Below are 23,883 nucleotides of genomic sequence, written 5' to 3'. Positions count from 1 at the left end.
AACAGGGTCACGTACAATGAACAGACCACGGAGGACTGATCCTCATAACACAGGATGTAACTTTCCGACAAGTCAAGCAAAAGCTTTACAGCCCGACTGTACAGAAGCTTCCCGTTCGGCGCATTGACTTGCACGTGAGGCCATGTTGCGTAATCCGACAGCAGCCGTGCCATGTGACTGCTTCCAGGGTAGGCGCACTCATTGGCTATTTATTGACCAATGACAGTCCGGCTCCCACACGTCAACACTGCGCCGCAGCAAGTTTGTAGACGATGCGAAGGTTGCTAAAGGAAGTCCGTAAACGTATCGTACACAAATTTTAAAGGACATTGAAAAGGCAGAGCCGGTGGGGGTAAAATCGTAACTTACTACCTTACATTTTGCTATTTTTTTTGACTGTCGAGCCTATATTTCGTACATGCTTTATTGTTATCTTTATTAAAATAAATAGTATGGTTTAGTTTGCTTTATTAAATAGCACGTTTTTTTACACTGAATTTATTTGTGGTATGGAATCCACCATGTGGCGTGTTAAAAAAAAAAAAAAAAAAACTTTTTCCCGAAAGTCTCCTCTATCTATCTTCTACCCACTTATCCTGGTCCTGTAACCAGTAATATAAAACATTCAGCACAAGGCAAGATTTCACTCTAGATAGGTTGTCAAGCCACATACATGTATACACACAGTCATATTCGTTGGGAAATTCAGAGATGCCAGTCAGCCTGATGCCATACAACACAGAGGTGGGATTCAGACCCCATCCCTGGTGGTGTAAGGCAACAGCAATACCGAGAGAGCTGCCATGCCATTCCATGTACTTTTCTGTATATAAATAATCAAAATGAGTTTTGATGAAGACGTCAGCGATGTCCAATGTGATTTAACTGCATGTGGCAGGGGTTTCGCTGAATAAGACTGCCTCTGTTTGCATCACATGGTCACGATAAACTCCCTCAAAGGGGATTTCAGCTTAGGGGAAACAAGGGAGGAAAAACAGACTCTCAGTAAGCAGAAGCACATGCTGCTTTTCAGTCCTGATTGCAAAGTAAGACAGTAGAGTGGTGGCATGGGGCCGTGCTCAAAGTTCAGCGTTGGCCATGCATATTCTTTAGGAATGTTAAGGTGATTTTTTTTGGACTTCTGGACATTGTGTCTTTGTTTCTGTTATGACCCATAATCCCTCTGAAATGCCTGTACCTGAGGTGTCTTCTCCAAGGAGCATAGGCTGTTAAATTCTGAATAATGGAGGATTTTCATGCAATATCTGCTAGTCCCTCATTGGCTCCTGCAGACACTAGTTCACCATGTTGCATCCATGCAGCCCCTTGATCCATGAAGAGTCACAAAATGACCTTCTGGTCATTTTTTGTCTGTTAGCTGTCCTTTGCAAAACATATTGGTTTCTGGTGTAAAAGTATTTCACACTAAAAAAAAACAAACACATAAAAAATCTATTATTCCATATTGCCCTGGTCCTTCTCCCAAAACCCATGATATGGCTCTCTGTGCTTATAAATCAAGAAATACAAAATCTGAGAAGTGTAATTATAATGAATGTGGCATAGGTGGAATGACAGGAAATATCTGACACAGAGAATCATACATGGCATACCAGTGTTAGCCATTTCCTTTGAAAATGATTTCATTCAGGTTTTTTGTTCTGGTCCCAGCTACAGTCACTATTCATCACAAAAAAGAGAAAGTAACATTAGTGTTTTCCTTTCTTATCATAAAACCAGGATTTGATTCCTCTGAAGACAGAAACTCTCAGTGACGTGACTCACCTTTGCGTATCTATCAGATAGACATCAGCTCAGTTGCAGTATGTATCTGTGTGGAGCTGCGGCATGCCTTCGCGGTCATAGAGAGCTGCCAGAATGTGGAACAACAAGCTGTACTGGAAATCAACCGAGTCAACCTTGCACTAAGGGAACAGTTGTTTTTTTTTTTTAGGAAGATCAGTAATCTTTGCTTGCGAAATATAATTCTTAATTTTTATTCATACATGCAAAATGATGCCTAACCTTTCAGTGTGAAGGGAATCCTGACCTTGTCAAACCAGTACAGTTCGTCTGTGGTCAACATTTCATAGTTATATTATAGAGTACTTGTTTTAGATCTACAGGTACTAAAGAGGTATGGGAAGCATGTCAGATATTTTTGTCTGAGTACCTACTAGGTTATGTATAATTAAGTTATAAATTATTCATTTTTAAGTATAAAGTCATTGGTATCTTAGCATTAAGTATGTCACCTTGAGATCAAGAACACAGGATGTAATTTAAAAATAACAAAAAATAAAATCTGATCTGACTGCCATCGCTTCCAGGGTGTAACCGTCTTTGTGCCTTATGCTGCTCGGGATAGGGTCCAGGCCCCCCCATGACCCTGACAGGTTATGATATCACCATGGATGATAAAATCTGATCTGTGCCCATTCCGTTAAACAAATACATAGAGAAATTAATACCGAATTCGCGGGTTTCCTTACGAATTATTTAATGTCCACAACAGAAACAAAGTTATACTTGTTCTACTACCTGAATAAACGCATTGCTTGCGTTAGGTTTATAGTTTTTCCCGACACCCCCTCACCGACTGGATCTGCCCAAATGCCTCCTTTTCTATGTGACCTCTCGTTACTAGAGGAAGTGACGTAACTCGAGCGTGCTATAGTAACCTTGCATGGGTAAGGGAGGAAATTCTCCCGAGAGCTAGGCTACGGTAGAAGAAGGAGAGGATCGTCATTAAAATCCATCTCCATCCTCTTCTAGTTTGACGGCGATGCCATCCAAAAGCACCAGAACATAATATATACACTTCAGGCTTTCGGTTGAGTGCAGTATTGGCGTGTTACGAAAATCGGGGCGAGAGAAAAGCAATGGTGAAAACTGGACTGTGAAAGAAGGGCGAATTTATCCGGGAGTTGGGGGAGGAGTGTATCGGAAAGGAGATAGCTGTATAGTGTAGTCGCTGGGGCTTCGGTGTTTGTAGGAAGTTAAACCAAGGTTCCACAGAAAGACACGGTTAACGTTTTTTTTTCTTCGGCAAGATACTCTGCTGACTAAGAAATTCGGTAAATAGTGCGAAAACCATGGAACTGAGAGTAGGGAATCGGTACAGACTCGGGAGGAAGATTGGAAGCGGATCCTTCGGCGATATATATCTGGGTGAGTAGTCACATCGAACGACGTTTCAGTAAGTTAACCTTTATAATTAACCTTAAACGACGATTACTACCCTTCACGGAAAAGGGTGGTGAGTTAGTATTTGTTCCGTTTCGTACAGTTAGCTGCCTCGTAGTGGTAATAGCCTTGTTGTAGGAGCTGGATAGCTTCACAGTGTCTCCTTTTCCCCGGATGTATCGAACATTTTTGTGAGAAGGTCCCAGGTTCCACAGCCTGTTCTCCGTCGTTTTAACGCCGTAAGCAGGCGGATGGCCACCTTTGCTATTCGGCCGCCCTCTGCAACCTCGCTGCTAGTGCCGTTTCCTTTGTAACCCGGCCCGGGTGCCGCAAACCGGGTGACCGTCGGCGGTAGGATGGACGCCGGCAGGTCCCGTGCCGTTTTTCGGTGTCTCTCCCTCCCCCCATCCCGCAGACACTTACCCCCGCATCCAGAGCCCCGATTGTCCGACGTGGATATCCAGTCTCTGAGGCCGATGCCGGCCGTCATGTGTCTCCTCGCTTTCAGCAGAAAATAAACTGCGAATAAGCGACTAAAACTAAACGTGAGTGCTATAGTAGTCATGCTTATCAAATTGGGAATAACTAACCATCAAACTGGGAATATCTAATGAAACCATGGCAGTGGGCTTCTGAGGATACTATGGAAATCGTTTGTGGGCCATACTCTCTAAATATGATTAAAGTGGTGCGTAAACGCATTTATTTTAACAATTCCTCATAATCCGAGAAACAAGCTGTACATTGATGTCTAACGCGATAATTAATCTAAGATTTTGATCGTTAAGGATTGATACATGATAACATGGACTTGAAAATGGGGGTAAAACGGTACGTATGTTTGGAAGTGACAGCTAAAGGAACATGTTGGGGCTTGTTAGTGAAGCGCCTTACTGCTGGAAGGTTTTTTTTGGGTGAACTATTATTTCACCCTGGTTTTAGAAGATATTTCTGTGCTGTTCTGCGGTACTATTGCTTTAAATGCAGTGGGTAGAATTACTTGGCAGGCCAGGTTTGTAAAGGCCAAAACCTGTGCTTTAATGCAGCTCTGTAGGTAAGTGTGTCAGCAACTGCCCATGTCAGGGTAGCTTCTCTGCCCAAAATTATTTTTGGGACACTGCATTCAGTAATTTACTGGCATCACTGGCTTTCACTGGGTGCTTGTCTGGCAGACAGGCCGCACAGATAGTGCTGTGACAGGACCAGTTGAATGCTGCCTGTTCTGTGTGTGTCCTGTGTATGTGGGTATTAGAAAATTTAAGCACGTATTTTTTATTGTAAGATTCAACCGTTTGCACTTCTGCTCAGCTATTTATTTTTAATCTCTGCTTAGTCATTTTATGGTTGTGAAGCAAGATCCTTTTAGTTTTAGTTTCTTCCAGTTTGAACACTTGAGTTTTCATTCAAAAGCCAGAACTGTTGTGTTGAGTGTGAAAGGTACCTTGCTTCTCTTTGCCTTGTTACCCACAGTGGTTACTTTGAGAATTTGTAATATCTCTCTAATTCCTGTGGAATGAGTTTATTTTTTAATTATGAAGATCCCCATTACCATGTAGTCACAGTTTTGTGTGTGTGTGACACATTCAGATGGTCCTGGTCTGTCAGTAGTGGCATGTTGGTACTGTATACAGCTTTGGTGTAACCCCCCCCCCCCCCCGTATAAGGCTGCAGCTGGTGAGTGTTGCAGAAACCCTGCAAATATCGCAGTCAGTCCTGTAAAACACAAGCAGCTGGATGCCTGTGGTTCCTTCAGCTTGTCTTTTTTTTCAATCTGATGCTCAGATGGACTTCATTGGAAAATAATTTATTGATGAGTTAAGTTGTAATTAAAGTACATTGTTAGTGGATCTTGGCATTAACAGATTGCATCCTGCCTGGCTTTCCATTGTGGTGTTTAAATCTGACTTTTATTCTTTTAAAATTGGCAGCAGAATTGTTCCTAAATGTTTAAAAACATGTTCAGACTTGTGTGCGTGTTCTGGATATGTGCATAATATGCATAGATTACATCGTTCAGTGGTAGTGCGATGTTTCATTTTTAGTCGAAATAAAAATGTTCTTGTGGACAAATGTAGTATCTAAGCTATTCAAGGGATGGGGACCTTTGTGGCCTATTTTCATGGGTGTGAGTGATATTGTCAGTGTATTTAAGGCATGAGAACCTTCCATGCTTTCCGACGGTTACAGGAGCCATAGCCCTGTGTGGTGGAGTCTTGTTGCCAAAGCAGCTGAGCCAGAATGCAAACGTTTTTCTGGCAGAGTAGGAAATGTTAACTCTTTAATGCTTCCTGGCCAAACAACCATGCAGATGGATAGATGAGGGGAGGAAATGTTGTGACTTGGATCTTGCTGTACGGTGGTAAGCTGCTGTATTTTAGGCGTGCATGTTTTAGTGCATCCCATTTTGATAAACAGAAGTGGTACATTCAGATGCTTATTTGGAATCTTAAAGCAGAAGTCTGATTTTACAAGACGGGTATGATGTCATGTCAGCTTTGGACACTGGCTTTGTCTGGAGACCTCGAGGCAGAGTGTAATGTTACAAGCAGCTGGATATTCTATTTAAGAGTCTGCTGCAGGCGAAGTATCACTGTTAGACAGCCTAAAAACCATGTTGGGGAAAATGCATACTTTATGGGGAGAAAATGAGAAAGTTGGATTTTGTGTGGCAACTAATTCACTTCATACGCAGCTGATCTGAAGGACACAAGGCTAGGAAATGTTAAGTGAAACGGCCTCATTCTGAAAAGACAGGCTTCTTAGGTGTTGCCCTTCTTGGTGTATTCAGGGTTTTTTCCTGTTGCTTTTTGTCCCACTTAGGTAAATTGCATTCTGTGTAATTATGCTGGTGATAAAGGTCTGCTCTGTTTTGTGATCTGCTGGGATGGCCAGCATGTTTGCGTGGTTTGTGTGGTTGAGGGTCGCAGTGGATGTCAAAATGCACACTTAGAATCTCTAGAATATGGAGTGCAGTATTATGTAAGGTGTGATTCTGGAGATTACTCCTTTAATGACTGTTTTAATGGGTTCTGCATTCTGTGCATTACTATTTACTCGGCATCTGAGGCAAGTCTTGCGCTCATATATTTATAATCTTAGCTCCTGCCCCCGACATACATCCTTTTGCTGGCTGTTAGCAGCTTGAATGAAGGCATGGCCAATGGTACTAAGACCTATTAATAGGTCTTAGAGATCTGTTTTAAAGAGAAACGTCAGGGGCTATGTTTGAGGACAAATGTGTATCGCCTGAATACACTGCCTTTGGGTTCTCGGTGTGCGAGTCACTGTGGGATTTGACTAGATTATGCAAATGAGCTGTCAGTTGCTGGGATCCCCTCCCTTATTTATGATGGAACAATGTGCCTTTGTGGGGGAGGTTCTGCACTCCCTGGGGCAGGTAGACGGGGTGGAGTGCAGTGGAGCTTTGTTAAAGGCACACAATATGGCAACCGCTTGTGCTTGTAGGGGTCTGGCACTAGAACATAGTGCACTCATTTCATATAGTAGATGAGAGCCATGCTGATTGACAGGAGTGCTGGCTGGCAGTAACAGTGCATAAATTGTGTTTGTGTCCCATTATCTGATAATGAGTTTGCATCTTTGCAGGGTGAGGAATCGGCATTTCTGCATAATGCTAGTTAATTTGTTGAGTTTTTTGTCATGAATTTTACTGGTGGTTTTTGTGTTAAACAACGGTCCTAAGATCATGTAGGATGAAATTATTGGAATCTCAAATCTCAAAATAAAACAATTAAATGTCCAAACATCAATAAAATGAGGCAGTTTAGTTTTAAATTGGTAATATAACCACTCAAACACAGTCTGATTAGTCCAGATTCGGTGTCCTTGTGAAGCGGTATATTGTTCCGGCCTGGCTGTGTATCATGTCTGAAGCATCTGTGACAGCTTGCTGAATGACGTTTTTCAGGCTGTCCTCTTATTCAAGCAGTGCTATTTAATATTTGGGAAACCTTCCAAAAGGTGTTTTCCTGATAAAGCAGTAATCCTCAGTACTCTTTCCGCTTAACGCTTGGCTTCATGTACAGTTTCATTCTTGCCCTCCATGACGCAAAAGTAACCTGATTTTGTTTTGAGCGAGGACATTTGTGTTGGTCATGGGCTGCATGCCTTTATTGATAGGCCAGAGTAATAGATGTGGCAGTTTTTTGTTTGTGGGGGGGGTGGTGGTGGTGAAACTAGAATTTTCAGGTGTCTTCTGTTGAAAACAAGGTGTGAAATAGAATTTAACTTGGCTGTGTAACTTTTCAGGCATGTCACTATTGTTTACCACACACTTGTTCTCCTGCAAGCGTGCCCAATCTGCCACCATTATGACAACATTGTTCACACTGCCTGACTTCAGTGCTCGGCAAATGCTTTGGATGAATTGACAGGGCTTGGGGGTTTTAAGGGCCAGTGATGGAAGCGGTTGTTTCTAGTGAGACGTAGCTCAGTCTTCCTTGCCATCGTAATGGTTTCCCAGGTGCAGGACTGTTTTGCATAAGTAGCCGGACGTGGTGGTTTTTCCGTACGACGGCTAAATCGCCATAGTTGCATAACAGCATTTAATAAGTCTTAGGCGGCTGCTCGGCTCTTGCCAGGAAGTGTTGCAACAAGATTTTGTCCTGTAAGCAAGAACATGTGTTAGTGGGAAGTCAGGTCTGAATGTTAACTCTGTTGGTGCTGTGTGCTGTCTGTTTCCTGTTGTGCCTCTCTATTATCACACTCCTGGTATAACCCCGTCCCATAGCGGCACGTCCTTACAGCAGGTCAGTCATGACTGCCCTCCGGTGGTGATCGCAGGTGTGGTGTGACTCACCCTCCCCAAAATACTTAAATAGTGCTGCAAACCTTGGCAACCAATAAAAAAAAAAAGTCTGACGGTGCATCGCTCTCATAGAATTACTGTTTTTTCATGTCTGCTTTGTTTGGGTGACAGCCAGTAGGGGCTGTGGTGACCTATGTATCAGTATTATAACAGGTATATTTTAGGTAGGACTGGTTTAGAGTTTTTTATCCCTGTGTTTAAACTGTACTCAGACCTGGCCAGTCTCTCTCTTTGAACTGCGGATGTGTGTTGATGCTGGCTGCTTCTGTCTGCCGGTTGTTACATATCTCATCTAATCAGGCTGTCCTCAGTTTCCTAGCAGAATTGAATTCTTGGAGACCCCAGAACCTGTATTTGTTGGTTTAATTTAATGGCTGGTTGATTTGGAATCCGGCATATGATTTGTGCATCAGCTGGAAGGAAATCCAATGTAGGCACAGAATATTTTGGGATATTATAAATGTCCTGTTATCACATTAGACTAGAATTGTCCTACGGAGAGCAAGTTGTTTGCCTCTCTAGGCTGCAAGGGCACAGTCGTTCACATGAGCAGATATCCAGCTTTGGCCTGAGATGGTGGCCAGAATAACCACAACTGCTTTTGAGTCATCAATAGGCATTGAAGCTTTGTTCCCCACCTCATACAAATTGCAAGAAGCAGAAGTGTTCTTGGTTCTACAATGTGAAACTGACGTGTGATTGTATGTGAAATTAGCAACGTACTGTAATGCGTATGTCATGTCTCTGGAGTTCGGGGTTGAAGAGAAGTTCCAGGTGGAGTTTTAGAACTGCTTGTGTGGCCGTGTGTATGTGTTCGCTCAGCATTTTCTAAGGAATGGAATACATTAAATGTTCCCTGTATTACCCAGTAAGGGAAATGGCTTGTGCACATACATTTTTTTCCCCCCCGGTTTTGTTTTCGGTGGCCCCAGAGGACAGACAATGGTTGAGCATGATTAACTCCAGCTGCTGTGAAATGTGTTGGGGGAGGAGCTTTTAATTTGTGCCCTATTTAAATCTCCAAGGTCAAGCTGTAGCCCTGCTTCAATAGTTTGAACACGACACGCTTGAGTTCCACGATTTTCACTCCTGCAGGCACTGAGCGTCCTGCGTAAGATTATTCAGTGTGGCCACAGAGAGACCATTTGCAGTGTACTTACTGAAATCACAGTAGAAGCTAGTAATCCAGAACGATGCTTCGCTCATCCTTTCAGTCCTAGTTATTCTGGTTATGAAGTGCTGCTCTAATGTGGGTTCGGAGGTGTCTGCAGCAGTTTTTGTGAGTGTAGCTTACCTTGCTGCAATTTAAAAATTAACTTGACTAATTGCACTTTCCTATGGGGGAAATGCTAGTTTTTTCATTTAAATACTTTTCCAAATAATTATATGGTAATCTGAAGTTCTAATTCAAGACATTTTAATGTTAAACTGTTACATGTGGATATTCTGTATTATTGAGTATATTGGGCAAAGAATATGGTTGCTAAAAACAGTTTAAATGGTTATTTAAGTAAATGTATTGGCATGGCATTGAGTTGACAATGCTGCCTTGAGTGTAAGGAGACCTTAATATCCAGTAGACAATTCCAAATTTGAAAGTTTGAATCGTTCTACTTGAAATATAGTCTACCATTCTTGCTTGATTTCGTAATGAATGTTTTCACTTAATGTAGAATATTAGCTTTTCACCCCCATTTAAAATATAGCTTTGCTGTATTTCAACTGGATGATGTTTCTTATGGTTTTTACTAACCCTCTGGTAAAGATTAGGGATGCACTAATATTCGGATCATTATCTGTGCTGATCTAGGCCTATTTGATGGATCGGGTATCAGCCATACATGACCAATCCACGTCCGATGCTTGCTTACTTTAGTTTTCGGCAGTCTCTAAAAAGATGTCTCCTATTTTGTATTAAATGTATTTGTCCATTTCAATCAATAGCATAAGAGCTTTTTCATATTTTAGATATTTTTTGCAGATGCAAGCAATTCAGTGGTTGTGAGTGCAGTGTCTTCCACATGCTGTGACATCCGCATACCCTTCGTAGTGCAAGGAGCGTAACCACATCAGGTTGGGGGGGGGGGGCAGGTTACAATCTAAAAGTGTTTTACACTTTTGACAGCAGTGACTAGCACAGCGATTTGCAATTGTTGTAAAAACAATGTTTTGAGAGGTGGAAGTAACAGTGGAAAATCCCGCTACACTCGCACAAATTGTCAAAGTCATTGCAAGGAATATGAAAAAAATCAGTGGATGTTTAGGAGTCACTAGCTTGGGTTGTTTTGCACACTTGCTACAGCTCGTGATACACGAGGGGCTGCTATCGCTTTGAAGTGATGCTGCAGCTAGTGGGAGAAAAATTGCGGGGCCTTTTAAGCATTCGCCACTCGCGTATCCTCGCTTGGAAGACGCTCAGATTCAACGGCAAATGCCTCAAACGCTTAAAAGAAGATGGAGAAACGAGGTGGCGTGTTTCTGGTAGCCTAATTAACAATGTTTTGTCTTGCATTTTTCTTCAGTATTTTAAAATATTAAAGTGTAAAGAGCTCTGGTATCGGAATCTGTATTGGTGTCCGCGGTTGTGTATCAGAATCAGATCATAACTGAAAAAATGTGGATTGGCCCATGCCTAATAAAGACACATGATATACAGATTAGCATCTGATATGCATCTGATCCTTATCCAAAGATATCAGCTTTATTATAATGTGTCAATCTTAACCAATAATTAAACTTCAAATCAGCATTCAAGGTTAGCAGCACCAGAGCTGAAGACGCAACTGCTAAAGTAACGGCGATTATCGCGTTGGATGATCCAGCCATTTTCCGTGGTGGACAGGGGATTTTGTTGGCCCACTCAGAACTTAGCCACAGTCTCCCAAGTCAGTGCTACTTTATCTCACTGCTCGCATTTTATGATGCGCTTGCCCGACAGGTTTATGAGATCTTAAGAAGTAACATCGCCAGCATCACTTTCACTACATATCCATGCAGCTCAGAAGTTAGCCAGTTATCAGGGTCGTTCCCCCTCCCATGTTGGAGGTTTTTCCTTGTTGTTCCTGCTTTTTGTAAGGAGATGGTTATGAAACTTGAAGGCTGGGTCCCCGTTTGTGTCCCCATGCATGTCATGTGGCCCTCATTAAATCTGCATATTGCCGTCCCCTCTGTCCTCCATATTTTGTATGGTGTCTCTTGTACAGAACATGAAAACTAAGCTTGAAGTCTTCACAAAAGGTTTCATAGGATCTGTAATGATGATGGACTGCAGGCCTGCAAGCTCATCCATTGGCTGATTTTGCTAGCCATATTACCCAGTCAGAATCAGCCGGTATAGCACTTTAATAGTAATTATTTAAATGGAATAATTCAGAGGGTGTTCAGAGGGCCTGTAGTTTTATTTATTTATTTTTTCCCTTTTGAACATACCACCATTGACACGGCTGCATCGTGAAGCTAGCCATGATGGATGACACTCACTCACACTTAAACGTCTATGCGAATGGAATCCCCTGTATGTCACTCAGACAATATTCAGTGACCCCTGTAATTTTATCATCTTGCCTTGTGTAATGTGATGGACCAGGTTGCAGTGTTTGAGGGCATTACTGTGAGAGATTTATCTGGACAGGTCCCTCTCATTGAATTAGCATGCCCTAGCACCTCCCACCTTATTGATACTTCTCAGGTCATTGTCTTTGCAGCATAGCATTCCCATACACATTTGAGATGCAGGAGTGAAGTATGACAGGAGGAAGATGAAAATGAAGTTGCCTTAGGAGTCTGTCTTGCTCTTATGTCATAGATGTTAAAGGCTCTGGCCTCTTCAGCTGGAGATTCCCAAGTATGCCTACAGTCCTTTTTCACAGTGGCTAGGGCCTCTTGTTAAAAATCCAGCCTTTCTCGGTTTTTTGAGCTTAATGTTAATGCAGCCAAATATTTGGCTCTTCTACTATCCGGAAGGATGCAAACCGTAGCTCTGCGGTCCCAGAAGCACAGTGGATCTGTGGTTTGAGGCCACCTCTCAATAAAGTCCAGGTTTTCCTTCCAAAGAAATGTTTTGGTATTTATAGTCATTCCCTCTTTACATCAGTCTATTAATAACCAGAGTGTTAATGTTGGCAGTCACTATAGTTTCTTAGCTGGCCTGATATACTGGGATCCATTGGGCATTTGCTTTAGTCAATGAGGTGACTCAGAGCAGTCTCTGTTAATGTGTGAGAACCCTATGAAATCCTTCATTTAAGATGCACCGCAACCCCCTCTTTTGCTGTGACTTCCTGTCAGCAAGAGGCCCCATTCCCCCCCCCATTTCCCATCTGCCATAAAATCGTTCCCAGAATTCACTGCCAAGTGACGAGTCTCTATATGGCAGTACGCATTAAATGTCGCTTTACCTTGATTTAAAATTGATAGGCTAATTACTGCTCATAATTACAATATTTCAGTTCCAGAATTGCTGTCATTTACATTGCGTCTTCAAGGTGTTAAGACATTGCGGTTTCAAGAGTGAATTTTGAAGGCAGTCGCCACCTGGCAGCATTTGGGGCTCCAAGTGAAGGATGCTGGAAGGAGAGCAGCTTCCTGTTGGTTGAAATTGGGAGCAAATCATACATTGACTTTGTTTTGAATGGTGAAAGTTCTGGATGGCGAGTTGCTTGAAGAAGCCACTCTCACACATGCTCTCATCTATGTGGCAGCTTGCTTACTGGTCAGCTGATGATTTTGGTCCAGTTCCTCTGCCTCTACACCCTTCTGACCTCACGTGCCAGTCCTTTATAAGGTTGAGTTCCTTGTCGTCGCAGGACGCGCTGATGTTGGTGGGTGTCGATCGCGTTTTCCCACTTTTTGCTGCCAGCAAAAGCCACAAAATTAGACAGTTGCTCGTTTATATAATTGATAAAATTGGCAGGGTGTGCAGGCCGCTTTGTCATGGCCGAGCTATCTGGAGGGTACGAGTGACTCACAAGCCTTGGTATGGGGTATGTGTATATGAGAGTGTATCCTTTGCTTGCTTTAGAATTTGAATGTAAATGTTATCTTTTTAGAAGCTCCTCCCGTTTCCCAGCTGTGCACTAACAGCCGTGTTCCTGCCTCTTCAGGCACAGACATTTCAGTCGGGGAAGAGGTGGCCATCAAGCTGGAATGCGTGAAGACGAAACACCCTCAGCTCCACATCGAGAGCAAGATCTACAAGATGATGCAGGGCGGTGGTAAGCAAGGCCTGCACCTCTGTCCTGTTACCACCATACTTTCATCGCTGCAACCTTCTGACCTCACATGCCAGTCCCGCAAAGCGGTATGAGGGCTCGATCTGATACATCACGCCATAAACATTTTTCTCCTTGTGGATCCAGTGTCACTGAAAAACTGGTTACACTAAGTGATCCAGTTTCTCCCATGTGGAGAAGCTTGATGTGAGTCACCCTAAAACCCATTCTCGATGTCAAAAGGTGAACCGGAGCTAACAGCACCTTCGTGCTTGTCTGCATGGATGCTTGACCTGTCATGGGGAGACGCTCGCATTCAGCGATTGGTGCTCTTTTCATCAGGCATCTATTGATGTTATGTAATGTCAGATGCATGTATAATGATTGTAGCGGCTACCTCATGCAAGAAAAACAGGCATCGTCTGCGCATCACCAGGGCAAACTCAAGTATTAACTGTTTGAAGCACACCCTCCCGGACCCAGCGGAGTGTGTACCTTGGCTTTCTGCGTGAAGGCCGTGCCTTTATTCACTGCTCACTGCATTAAGCCAACACCCTTCATTTTCGCTGGAAATGAAACTGGCTACAGGGTAAATGGGCTCTCCAGCTGCACGCTGTGAGAACTGCGAGGGTCCTGAATAATCTCGATCCGCCAGCGCGCCGATCCAAGCGAGACCTTGAAAAGTGGAATCCCATTTATAACGGATACTTTGCTATAGCTGAACTGGCGAGTGACATTTACAGAGTCCAGGCGGGCGGCAGCACCGGCATTGATACCCGAACAGGTGGTTAGCTTTTAAGATCCCGGAGTTAGCATAATCTGCCACGACACAAAGGAGCGAACAAAGCAGAAGGGTTGGTCGTTTGTGTAGCGCTCCTCCATTAATTAATCGCCAGACAGCATCTCGTGGAAACATGTGATACCTTGAGCCATGCTGCCGAATTCTCAAGTGCAAGCAATAAGTGAGACTGAAATGTGTGGAGCATCGCTGTAGTGATATCAGTAGAGATCCCTCCCTACTGGGGGTGGTGCTTCGGCGGTGAAGCCCTGCAGCTGTGCTGGTTTGGCTGGGAAGCTCATGTCTTCGCGGAGCACATGGCGCATGGCTATGGCAGAGAAACGCTCTTTGAAATTCCGTTAGGGCTTGGGCGTGTGCAGAATTACGTTGTTTGAGTTTCGAGTGCGCCCAGGCCTGGGTTGCCCATTTTACTGGCGCAGTCATTGAAGGATTTCTCTTGAAGTTCATGCTAAAAGCTTACTCCATGCTTTCCTGAAACGGCAATCTTGGTAACTCTTTGTAAACATCACTCTGACAGACCCCAGTGTGCTTAATTATTGAGGTAACTTTGGTCGATGTGAATCCTCTTAACCTTCTTGCCTTAGTTCTGCTTAATGGTTTGGAGTAGTCAGGTTTGATGTCATTAATAGTTAACTGTGTTGAAGGGGTAAAAAATATCCCCCCCAAGTTAAATTTTGGTCCTGGTTTTTATAAAATATAAATGTTACAATGTGGGCTTATTCATACTGCTCTTACTGTTTTGCCCCTCATTGTTCCTGGAGCTGAGAGCAGCTGCCAGCTGTGAACCATGTGACCGCTGCTTTGCTGTGCACTGAGCGTGCTCCTACCCAGCACGTCCTCCCCTCCCCCTTTTGTCTGCGCCCCAGCCAGTCCTGGCATGTCGGTGGGGGCAGGGTCTAGGCATTCTGCCTGTGGCACTCTAAAGAGCAAGCTTGGGTCCTGATGAATATTCAGGGGCCGCCCATCCTGCCGCGTGTGTCCTGCTTAGTGTCCGTCTGACCGTTGGGCTTTAAGTTCGCCTGCTGTGTGACTGCTCTTGTCCCTCCCCCCTTCCCTTGGGCGCTCGTACTGTGGAGCCCTCAAGCTGTTACCACAGTTTCATAATTTTCCCTAAATGGCCGTTCGACTGCAGCAGTGCTTTCAGCAAATTAGGAATGGATTCTCCCCTTAGGTCTCCGTTAGCTGTGTTAACTATATCTGGCTGTGTGTCTGCGCATGGGAAAAGTACACCCCAGTTGACCTGAGGCTGGGGGGCTGTGACAGGGATAAATTTGACCCCTGGGCACAGCCAAGAATAGCTGACCTAGAGGCAGCCTGCCGCAAAACGCTGAGCTGTGTGAAGCGTGCCTGTGGCCGGCACTGCCCAGGCCCCTCGGCCCGAGGGCCGCCGGGTGCGGGAGTCTGATTAACCCGCCACCTGCGGCCCACGCTTTCCCCTTCCCCTCCTCTTTTAGCCGCAGTCTCCCCTGTGGTCCCAAAGCTCAGGACCCGGCCTGAAGTTAGCTAGCGTGAAGCTACATACTGCGTCGAAGGTATTGTTACCCCCCCCCCCCCTTACTCAACCGCGGAGCTCCGTATCTGCCCGGGTGTCGATGAGATCGGTCTCTTAATAGTTATAAAGCCCTTTGTGTCCCTGTACCTGCATCCCCTGTGGCATCTCCAGGGTTCGGTCCATGCTTTGTAGCTGCTCATAAGTCACTTCTGTGTGGGAGTGTTTGTGCACTGTGTTGTTTCTGTGAATGTGAAACACATTTTAACCATCAGTCCATTTTTTGGGTGTAAACAAACACCCCCCCCACCCTGTAGTCATTGCGGTCTTAACACCCACGTTGTTAATTTAAAGCGCACTTCTGAAGTAGCTTCCTGAAATAGGTGCTAAGCCGAGAGCCTGTTCCGGCTGCAGATCTGCACAATGTCCACACTCGCGATGCATGCATATGAAGAATGACAAACTGTACGCTATGGTGTCTGTGGCGCACGTGTGGCGATGGTCACGAGTTAGCTGGCCACGTGTCTGACTGTGCATCTGCTTGTCGTCCCTGCAGTCGGCATTCCCACAATCAAATGGTGTGGCGCTGAAGGCGACTACAATGTCATGGTCATGGAGCTGCTGGGGCCCAGCCTGGAGGACCTGTTCAACTTCTGTTCCCGCAAGTTCAGCCTGAAGACCGTGCTTCTGCTGGCCGACCAGATGGTACGGCGGCTGGTGGGGGGGCCTGTTTAACCCGGAGGAAGGCTGGGTTCTATCTGCGGAGGGCAGGCAGGGAGCTGTGAAGCCATCCACGTGACACTTAGTCAAATATGTACCCGCCGAGTTTCCGTCTCTGGTTAGATCTAAGTATATCAGGCGTACCACTGAAACGTCACAGAGCAAAGATGTCTTAGAATTTGTTTGGACATCCAGTTTCACAAGACATAACTTATTGTCTTGGTTTTAAGTTTAATGGCTACAGGTCCTAGATGGATATAATAAATTTGGTTCTCATTCACTGGGGTCAGAGCTACTTGCGTAAACAATGGCTTTGGTTTTACTCAAGCATGTGTCTGGCAGCCAGTGGGTAGTTCTGACAGTGACACAGAAGTACCGCTTCGTTACTTCCATTGTGTTAGCAGAATGCGTGATGGGGTTTATCCAGTATCATGTCCCCAGTTAAGTGAACATGAATTCCTCACGCCCTGGTTTTTGCATAGTGAACCAGTGCTTGCTTCAACTGCATAGTGAGCATTAGATACCTTTGCTGCCCCCTGCTGGATGAGGTGTTACAGGACTACCAGTCTTAGACGCCATTGCCAAAAATGGTGAAATCTGTAGCTTTATTTTAGGAACTCCGCAATGAGCTTTTGTGGTAGCTCATTTTTGCAGAATTCATTAAGCATGTAGCAGAGTGAACCTTAACAGGTTTATGTATAACGTGAATTTCCATTGTGTTTAATGCAACACTTTTAAGGGCTCCTTTAAGGAATGCAGTGTGCCAGATTTCATTTTCTTCCCCAAGGGGAAACATGGCATCATTGTGCTGTGTCATGACCCTCCAGTTTAACTCTGTGGCAGGCGAATTTAAAGCAATGTGAAGCAAAGGGCAGCGGCTATATTAACCCGCTCTGCTGCTCGTTGCAGATCAGCCGCATCGAGTACATCCACTCCAAGAACTTCATTCACCGGGACGTCAAGCCCGACAACTTCCTAATGGGCCTGGGGAAGAAGGGCAACCTGGTCTACATCATCGACTTCGGCCTGGCCAAGAAGTACCGCGACGCCCGCACCCACCAGCACATCCCCTACCGCGAGAACAAGAACCTGACGGGCACGGCGCGCTACGCCTCCATCAACACGCACCTGGGGATAGGTAGGCGGGGGCGGGGGGGCGCTTGCATCAGTATTGGGATCTTCTGAAACGGTGTTTATTGGCTCATGGAAACTAGAGAAGGGCAGTCATTTTGAAGGGCTGCTGAAAACAAATTGCTATGAAATGTAAATATAGAGGAAAAACCTGAGAAGATGAGATTCTGAAGAGCAGTTGTGGTTGAGACTCTGGTTCTTAAAGCTCACGTCTGGACTCCCCTTCCTCCGCTGTGCAGAGCAGTCCCGCCGTGACGACCTGGAGTCCCTGGGCTATGTGCTCATGTACTTCAACCTGGGCTCGCTGCCCTGGCAGGGGCTCAAGGCCGCCACCAAGAGGCAGAAGTACGAAAGGATCAGCGAGAAGAAGATGTCCACCCCCATCGAGGTGCTATGCAAGGGCTACCCCTGTGAGTGAGCGATCCGGACGTGACCGACAGCCCCGCCACTGCTGCACCAGAAGCGTTTCTAAGCCATGTTTGGTTTTCTCCGCACAGCCGAGTTTGCCACATACCTCAACTTCTGCCGCTCCCTGCGTTTCGATGACAAGCCGGACTATTCGTACCTGAGGCAGCTTTTCCGCAACCTGTTCCACAGACAAGGCTTCTCCTACGACTACGTGTTTGACTGGAACATGCTGAAGTTTGTGAGTGCGGCAGCCATTTGGGGGGAAAGTGGGAGCCCTTCTCTCAAACATTGCCAGATTTTTGGTACATTCCACTAAGGTCAGCATAGATCACTCAGTGTCTCAGTGACCTTAACTGAGAAGCGCTTTATCTGCTGTTGAGGACCTGGCAACCCTCCAGTGTCCACCATGGAGGTCCTGCACGTTCAGCTGGTCCCTTGACACTGACCATGTGTATGCCCCCTCACCATCGAGTGCTCGCGTGGGGGTGCCGCCTGAGCTCACGTCTCCTGTCTCTCTCCTCAGGGGGCCAACAGAGCGGCGGAGGACGCTGAGCGTGAGCGCAGGGACCGGGAGGAGAGGCTGAGACACAGCAGGAACCCCGGGGCCAGGGGCGTCCCCTCCGCCTCCGGCCGGCCCAGGCCGACTCAGGAAGGAGCGCCCGCGACCCCGCTGACCCCGACCTCTCACACCGGTCAGCACTGCTCCCGCGTGACACAGCCAGAGAGCCCAACCCTGACAGTCTGTCTGGCTCCCCGAGTGGCTTAGTCAAATTCAGGCAGCTGTCTGGTTGCACGATCGATAACTCGTATTGAGCTGCGCGTTCTCAAGCCTGAACCAAGTATCATACCAGTGGCAGCCTCAGGTATAAATATCAGCCGGCCTTGTTCTGCTGCAAAGGGCTGAGCATTTTGGGCTGTGCGCCTCACGTGCTCCCCCTGCTGGCCTGTGAGGGGTCTGCAGCTGAGCCACTTACTGGCCTAGTCCATTGATTCGGGCCGTAGCTGGTGCCATCGCAGGGCTGAAGGGAGCCAATTACGGGAGATTGCCTGTTTTGAAGTTTAGGGCCTCAGCGAATGCGGCATTTCGATATACGGCTTTGACGTCATACCCCTCCCCCAAGACCCAGCAATAAAATCTGCCGTGGCTCGTAAAAAGTGACATTCATAGCTCAGTTCCGGCCTTTTTTAATATGGGGCCTGTGAGATGCTCTTCAATCATATCTCTGTGCGGCTGCTCCGCTTCACAGGCGGTGTGCAGTCGAACTACTGTCAACATGTTCTCCTCCGCCCCCCCCCCTGCCCCCCCAGGCGTCGAGCGAGAGAGGAAGGTGAGCATGCGGCTGCACCGTGGCGCCCCAGTCAACATGTCGTCGTCTGACCTGACCGGCCGGCAGGACACCTCCCGCATGTCCACCTCACAGGTACGCGACGCCCCCGCCATTCTCACGCACACCTTTCGGCGTCGCCCGTAGTCACTGAGCCGCACGCCGTACCCACTGATGTCATCTCCCACTCTGCAGAGCTGCAGAACTTCCTGTGCTCCATCCTGTTCACATGGGGGTGGGAGGGGGGGGGGTGCAGGCAATGTCTGCTGGCCCCGATCTCGCTCGCTAGTCTGTGATCTGATGGCGTCTACAGGTTCATCAAGGTAGCGTAGCTGGGGATTATGGGATTGCGTCTAGGTTAAATGAATAGGTAGTGTTGCATTTTGCCTGGTCTCTTCTAAGTTAAATACAGTATTAATATTACCCCTTTTATTGGGAAGAGGAGGCTGTCTGTGTGGGCCAGTTCTGACAAGGCCTCCCATCAAGCAGTACGAGCCCCCGCCTGCCTGGCCCAAGATCAGCGTAGCGCCCTATAGCGTGTCTGAGCCTGGCAATAACAGCGCAGGACATGCATGCGTCAGCCATGAGCGCAAGCGCCTTCGTCGCGGCTGCGTTTCTGGGCTTGGAACCGTGTATTGCAGGAGCGGCTGGCGGCATGCGACTCTGAATGGGCTGCATTTGGGTGCGGGCACTTCCCAGGCCAGCATGGACGGCTGGCCGGCGTGGGGAAGGTGGCCGGGCCGAGGGAGCCGCACATTAGCTGGCATGATTTGGTAATCCAACCCGTGCTGTGAGAGCGCCCCCTGCTGATCGCTGTGGAGCCAATCGCCCCATTTTTATTCCCTCTCCTCTTGCTTCTGCTTGAGGGTTTTAACGTACACCCCCTACTCCCACAGCGGTACCTCTGGTGCCTGCCGTCCTCTGTTCCTCCCTTTACGGTTGGATTATGAAGTCATGGAGATCACAGTGCTCACACACACACTGAAGCTGGGTGCAGGCGTCCATCTGATTGTTTGCCACACTGTGATGTGTCCTGTCTTCACAAATGGCTTCTTCTCCCCCCCCACACCTCAGAATAGCATTCCCTTCGATCACCACGGCAAGTAGCTGCTCGCCACGTTCTCGTGTGAAGGCAGCACTGGGTGAGTGTTGGTTGGGACCCGAGCGTGGCACCCTCTCCCCCCCCCTCCCCACAGGACGCCCACGTGTACATCTCCTATAAACGTGCGGCGTCTGCGAGCATAAAGCACTTAAGGGTTTCGCTTCTCCCACGTCACAGTTCGTTCTCTTTGCGATGCCCCCTGTAGCCCCAGGCTCGCGAAACCCTACATTATTTTGGAAGACGTCATGACAAAAGACTGAGCAGCTCATCTCAAGAATGTGTACATTTGCACTTGTGATGGAAGCTTGACAGTTGAAGGGTACGTGGAGGTGGACGATCCCCAATCCTCCTGCTGCTGAAGGGGAGTTTCTCATTGACCGATCCGCCTCCATGAGGCCCAAGCCGGGCATCACTCCATCCGCACTCATCCACGTAGTGCTTGGCCTCTGTCGTCACTGCAGGCGTAGCAGAGCGGCGCTGAGCATCTTAGCCAGTGGCTTGATGAGCGCCGTTAGCCACTGCAGACGCACGTGCATGATATCCCTACTGCTGGTAGCGCCGCCGGTCCCGGTCCGCTGGCACGTTTCTGCACGAGCCGCTGGCATGGCCACATAGCTGTAGGTGTGGCGTTGAGTGGTCTCCCCCCGCTAAGCTGCTGTGTGTGTTGCCCCAGTAGTGCCTAAACTCACCGCTTTTCTTTCACACCGCTTGGGCGCTGCCTGATGCCCGAGGGCCCTCCTGCATGCTGCCCGCTCAGACTGTCCTCCTCCTCCTTACCGGTGCATAGGCAAGGCACCAGTCCAAAGGGCACCGACCTGCCAGAACGGAGCGCTCGTCTTTTTTTGTGTGTGATATGAGGAAGTATTTCGCTAAATGGCTTCCTCGCGGTGCCTGTCCGATGCGGTCGTTCTCGAGGTGCGTGATAACAGGAAGAGGCTGAATGACCCTTTCTGGACGAGCACTGCAACATCAGCAGGTTGGACACCCAGTGGATTTTGTGAGCATTACCTTTCATGATGACATCAGTGCAGTGTCTGCTCGGGGTGAAAGTGACCCAGCGGCCTTCACAGCCCATGCTAATATCCAGAGCAGTCAGCTCATGGGCCTTTACACCTTTATGGTCCTACGCAGGGGGTCCTGGGACACGTAACCACACTGACTATGCGGTAGCTGGTCACCATATCGGAGCATTTAACTGGTGCTGAATGCTTTCATCTCTCGCTGCCTCTGGCCTGCCTTTGACCCACAGCATGATCCTTCATCTCAGTCTGCAACAGCTCTGCCTCATTCATACTGCCCTTTATGTACCTCAGTCCGTGGGTGTGGTCTCAGTTTAAAGGGTGACTGTCCTTTATTACACCTGGACGAAAACCTACAGAAGGACTGAGATGACGAGGACTATTAGAAGCAACTGTTCCATGTTGTGTGAAAGGGTTCCTCCAAAATACAGGGTGGAGAACAACACTGTAATAGATTTAGAATGAATGTCATGACCAGCGTGTGGAGTTCAGCAGAAAGGTGACCTGATGTGTTGTAGATGCTGATGTTCAATTCGACATGACGAGAGGCTGACGCCCGTCTCTCCTCTCCTCCCATCGCTATGTGTAGATCCTGTCTCGCGTGAACCCCAGCGCTCTCCACTCTGCTGTACCTCGATGAGACATCTCCACGCACAACAAAGGACGGGCAACGCATGGCTGATGGTCACTACTACTCCCCCTACAGCCTCAACTCTGCAACGACCACGGAACATCAGTCCTGTACAGAGCCAGTCTGTCTTCAAAGCCCGACTAAATGGAACCACCTAAAGGCCTTTCGTTTGGAACACACACGCTCGCTCGCCCGCCCGCCATCGCTGAGTGGGCTCCGAAGAAGGCCACAGTCTCAGCTCCCTCCACCTCTTCCTCCTCTTCTCCGCACTGGTGTCCTGACTAACTGCCCCCCCCATAATCTTCAAAGGAGGTTCACCGTGTTTCCCGTCACTGATGATCGGCGCCATTTCTGTCCCCAGCCATGCTAACCCTGCTGTGTCCTGATACGTTAAATGAAATCTCCTTCGGTTTCTTTTGCCCCCCACCCCCATGTTAAGTATTAAATTATACAAGCCATGTTCTATTTAGATCGGTAGCGTGTTGGTGTGTGACTTTTGTCTGAATGAAGAGAACTGAAAAGGGTTCATTAAAATTGTTGCTTCTGATTCAGTTCTCCAAAGACCCAGAAAGATTGTGTTTCAGGTTAAGTATTTTAACACTATTTATTGTTTTAAAGGTTTGTTTTTAGCCCCCCGTAATTCCATTGCTGTTAAGGATAGGGTGCCTCTTCTAGGCACTGGTGGTTACTACTGTGCAGCAAAGCCTGCAAACCATGGACATGGACTGATGGATGCTCATCTTGGAGACCCTTCAGTGGTGTGAGGAACTCAAATGTGAAACAGGTTCCCACACTGCACCCCCACCCCGCTTTTCCAGCACCCATTTTGGGTCACCCTGAGGGTTTTGGCCGCCATCGTACTGATGGCGTAGCGGATACAGTTCTTTCGACTGTTGCTGTACAAATATTCTGCATTCCTTTTTTATTTCGAAGCTGTGAAATATCTGTAATATACAAATGTAAATGCTTTCCACTGGCTCTGTGGTGAGCTGGCGTGCCGCCTTGGGCCCGCCGTGTGGAGCTGGGGTGCCCAGCGTGAGCGTACTGGCCCAGCCCCACCAGCACCTCAGTGCCCTCAGTGCCACTCTGATGGAGGGCGTCTCTCTACACAGCTGGCAAATGAAGACTCCTCGGCATTTGGGGGCCACCCTAGCAGAAGCGTGGAGCACACGTTCCTGTAGCATTAAACGCATCTTTTTTCGCCCCCCTTTTTTTAAAATATATTTTAATTTCCTTTTTTGGGTCAGATACATTCTCGCATGTCAGAGGCTTTCAGTTCCTGCAGATTTTTTTTTTTTTTCCCCATTGAACCACTGCTGGTTGCACGTGGAGGCTGGTAAGTGCGTTTGGGGAGAACTGAAAGCCAAGCTGACTGCAGGTGAGTGGCTGTCAAATCTCTGGTCGTGGTCGGGGAATGTGGGTGGGTGCATATAGGGCCTGTGACGGCTTGGTGCCATTTAGCGAGGGCATCGCCTAGTAAGGGTAAGTGTTAGTGTATAGTCTGAAGATATTAATCGCCAGTGTGGAGTCGACACTTGGAGTGGGACAGGAGCGGTGCTTTTGTTGGGTTAGGGGGATGATTCACTCCATACTCGTCTTGTTTAGTAGTTGGCCGGCCGGTGTTCTCAGTGAATGTTCCTGCACTGATTAAGAGGCACATGCACTAAGTCTTTGCGTTCTTCTTTTTTCTGGATTTTGTTCAATGGTGGCAGATTTCAGAGCTTTGGGCTTGGACCTCTGCCGTCTCCTGGTAGTACGCGATGGGTATTGCGACGAGCAGCTTGTTCAGGCGATGCAGTCCGTCTGGCCCCAGGGGCCTCCGCTGTGTTTTTCCTCCTCCTTGCCCCTCCTCCTCTGTTTATTCCTTAGTTTAGGCCCCATGGGACAGTCAGGCCCCACCTCCCGCCATCACACTGCTGTACCTTCTGTAATTATGGTAATCTCCCAGCTTTGTAATTTTGTTTTCCTCATTTGTATTGCCACTGTATTTGTGTACTTTTAAAATTGTGTAAATAAATTAAGAACTTGTACTTTT

General features: G+C 47.2%; 1 protein-coding gene and 1 long non-coding RNA gene across 3 annotated transcripts; one reads left to right on the top strand and one right to left on the bottom strand.

Moving 5' to 3' along the window:
• Window positions 1–249: 249 nt before the first annotated feature.
• Window positions 250–3,771, bottom strand: LOC125742958 (uncharacterized). Its single transcript, XR_007398240.1, has 4 exons — window positions 3,610–3,771; window positions 1,786–1,870; window positions 1,614–1,680; window positions 250–1,425 (listed from the first exon to the last, which is right to left on the bottom strand). It is a non-coding gene; the product is annotated as an uncharacterized LOC125742958 (long non-coding RNA).
• Window positions 2,659–23,883, top strand: LOC125742940 (casein kinase I). 2 transcript variants are annotated; one of them, XM_049015429.1, is made up of 10 exons: window positions 2,659–3,171; window positions 13,117–13,227; window positions 16,069–16,217; window positions 17,142–17,370; window positions 17,603–17,773; window positions 17,861–18,009; window positions 18,295–18,463; window positions 19,080–19,192; window positions 20,171–20,238; window positions 21,807–23,883. In XM_049015429.1, exons 1-9 carry the CDS (start codon window positions 3,096–3,098, stop codon window positions 20,201–20,203), a joined length of 1,200 nt encoding a protein of 399 aa, XP_048871386.1. In that variant the 5' UTR covers window positions 2,659–3,095; the 3' UTR covers window positions 20,204–20,238; window positions 21,807–23,883. The 2 variants fall into 2 exon arrangements, with proteins under 2 accessions (XP_048871386.1, XP_048871385.1); XM_049015428.1 differs by lacking the exon at window positions 20,171–20,238.

Source organism: Brienomyrus brachyistius, chromosome 5 (assembly GCF_023856365.1).
Source record: "Brienomyrus brachyistius isolate T26 chromosome 5, BBRACH_0.4, whole genome shotgun sequence".
NCBI lineage: Eukaryota > Metazoa > Chordata > Actinopteri > Osteoglossiformes > Mormyridae > Brienomyrus > Brienomyrus brachyistius.
This window is presented reverse-complemented; position numbering and strand designations above follow the sequence as displayed.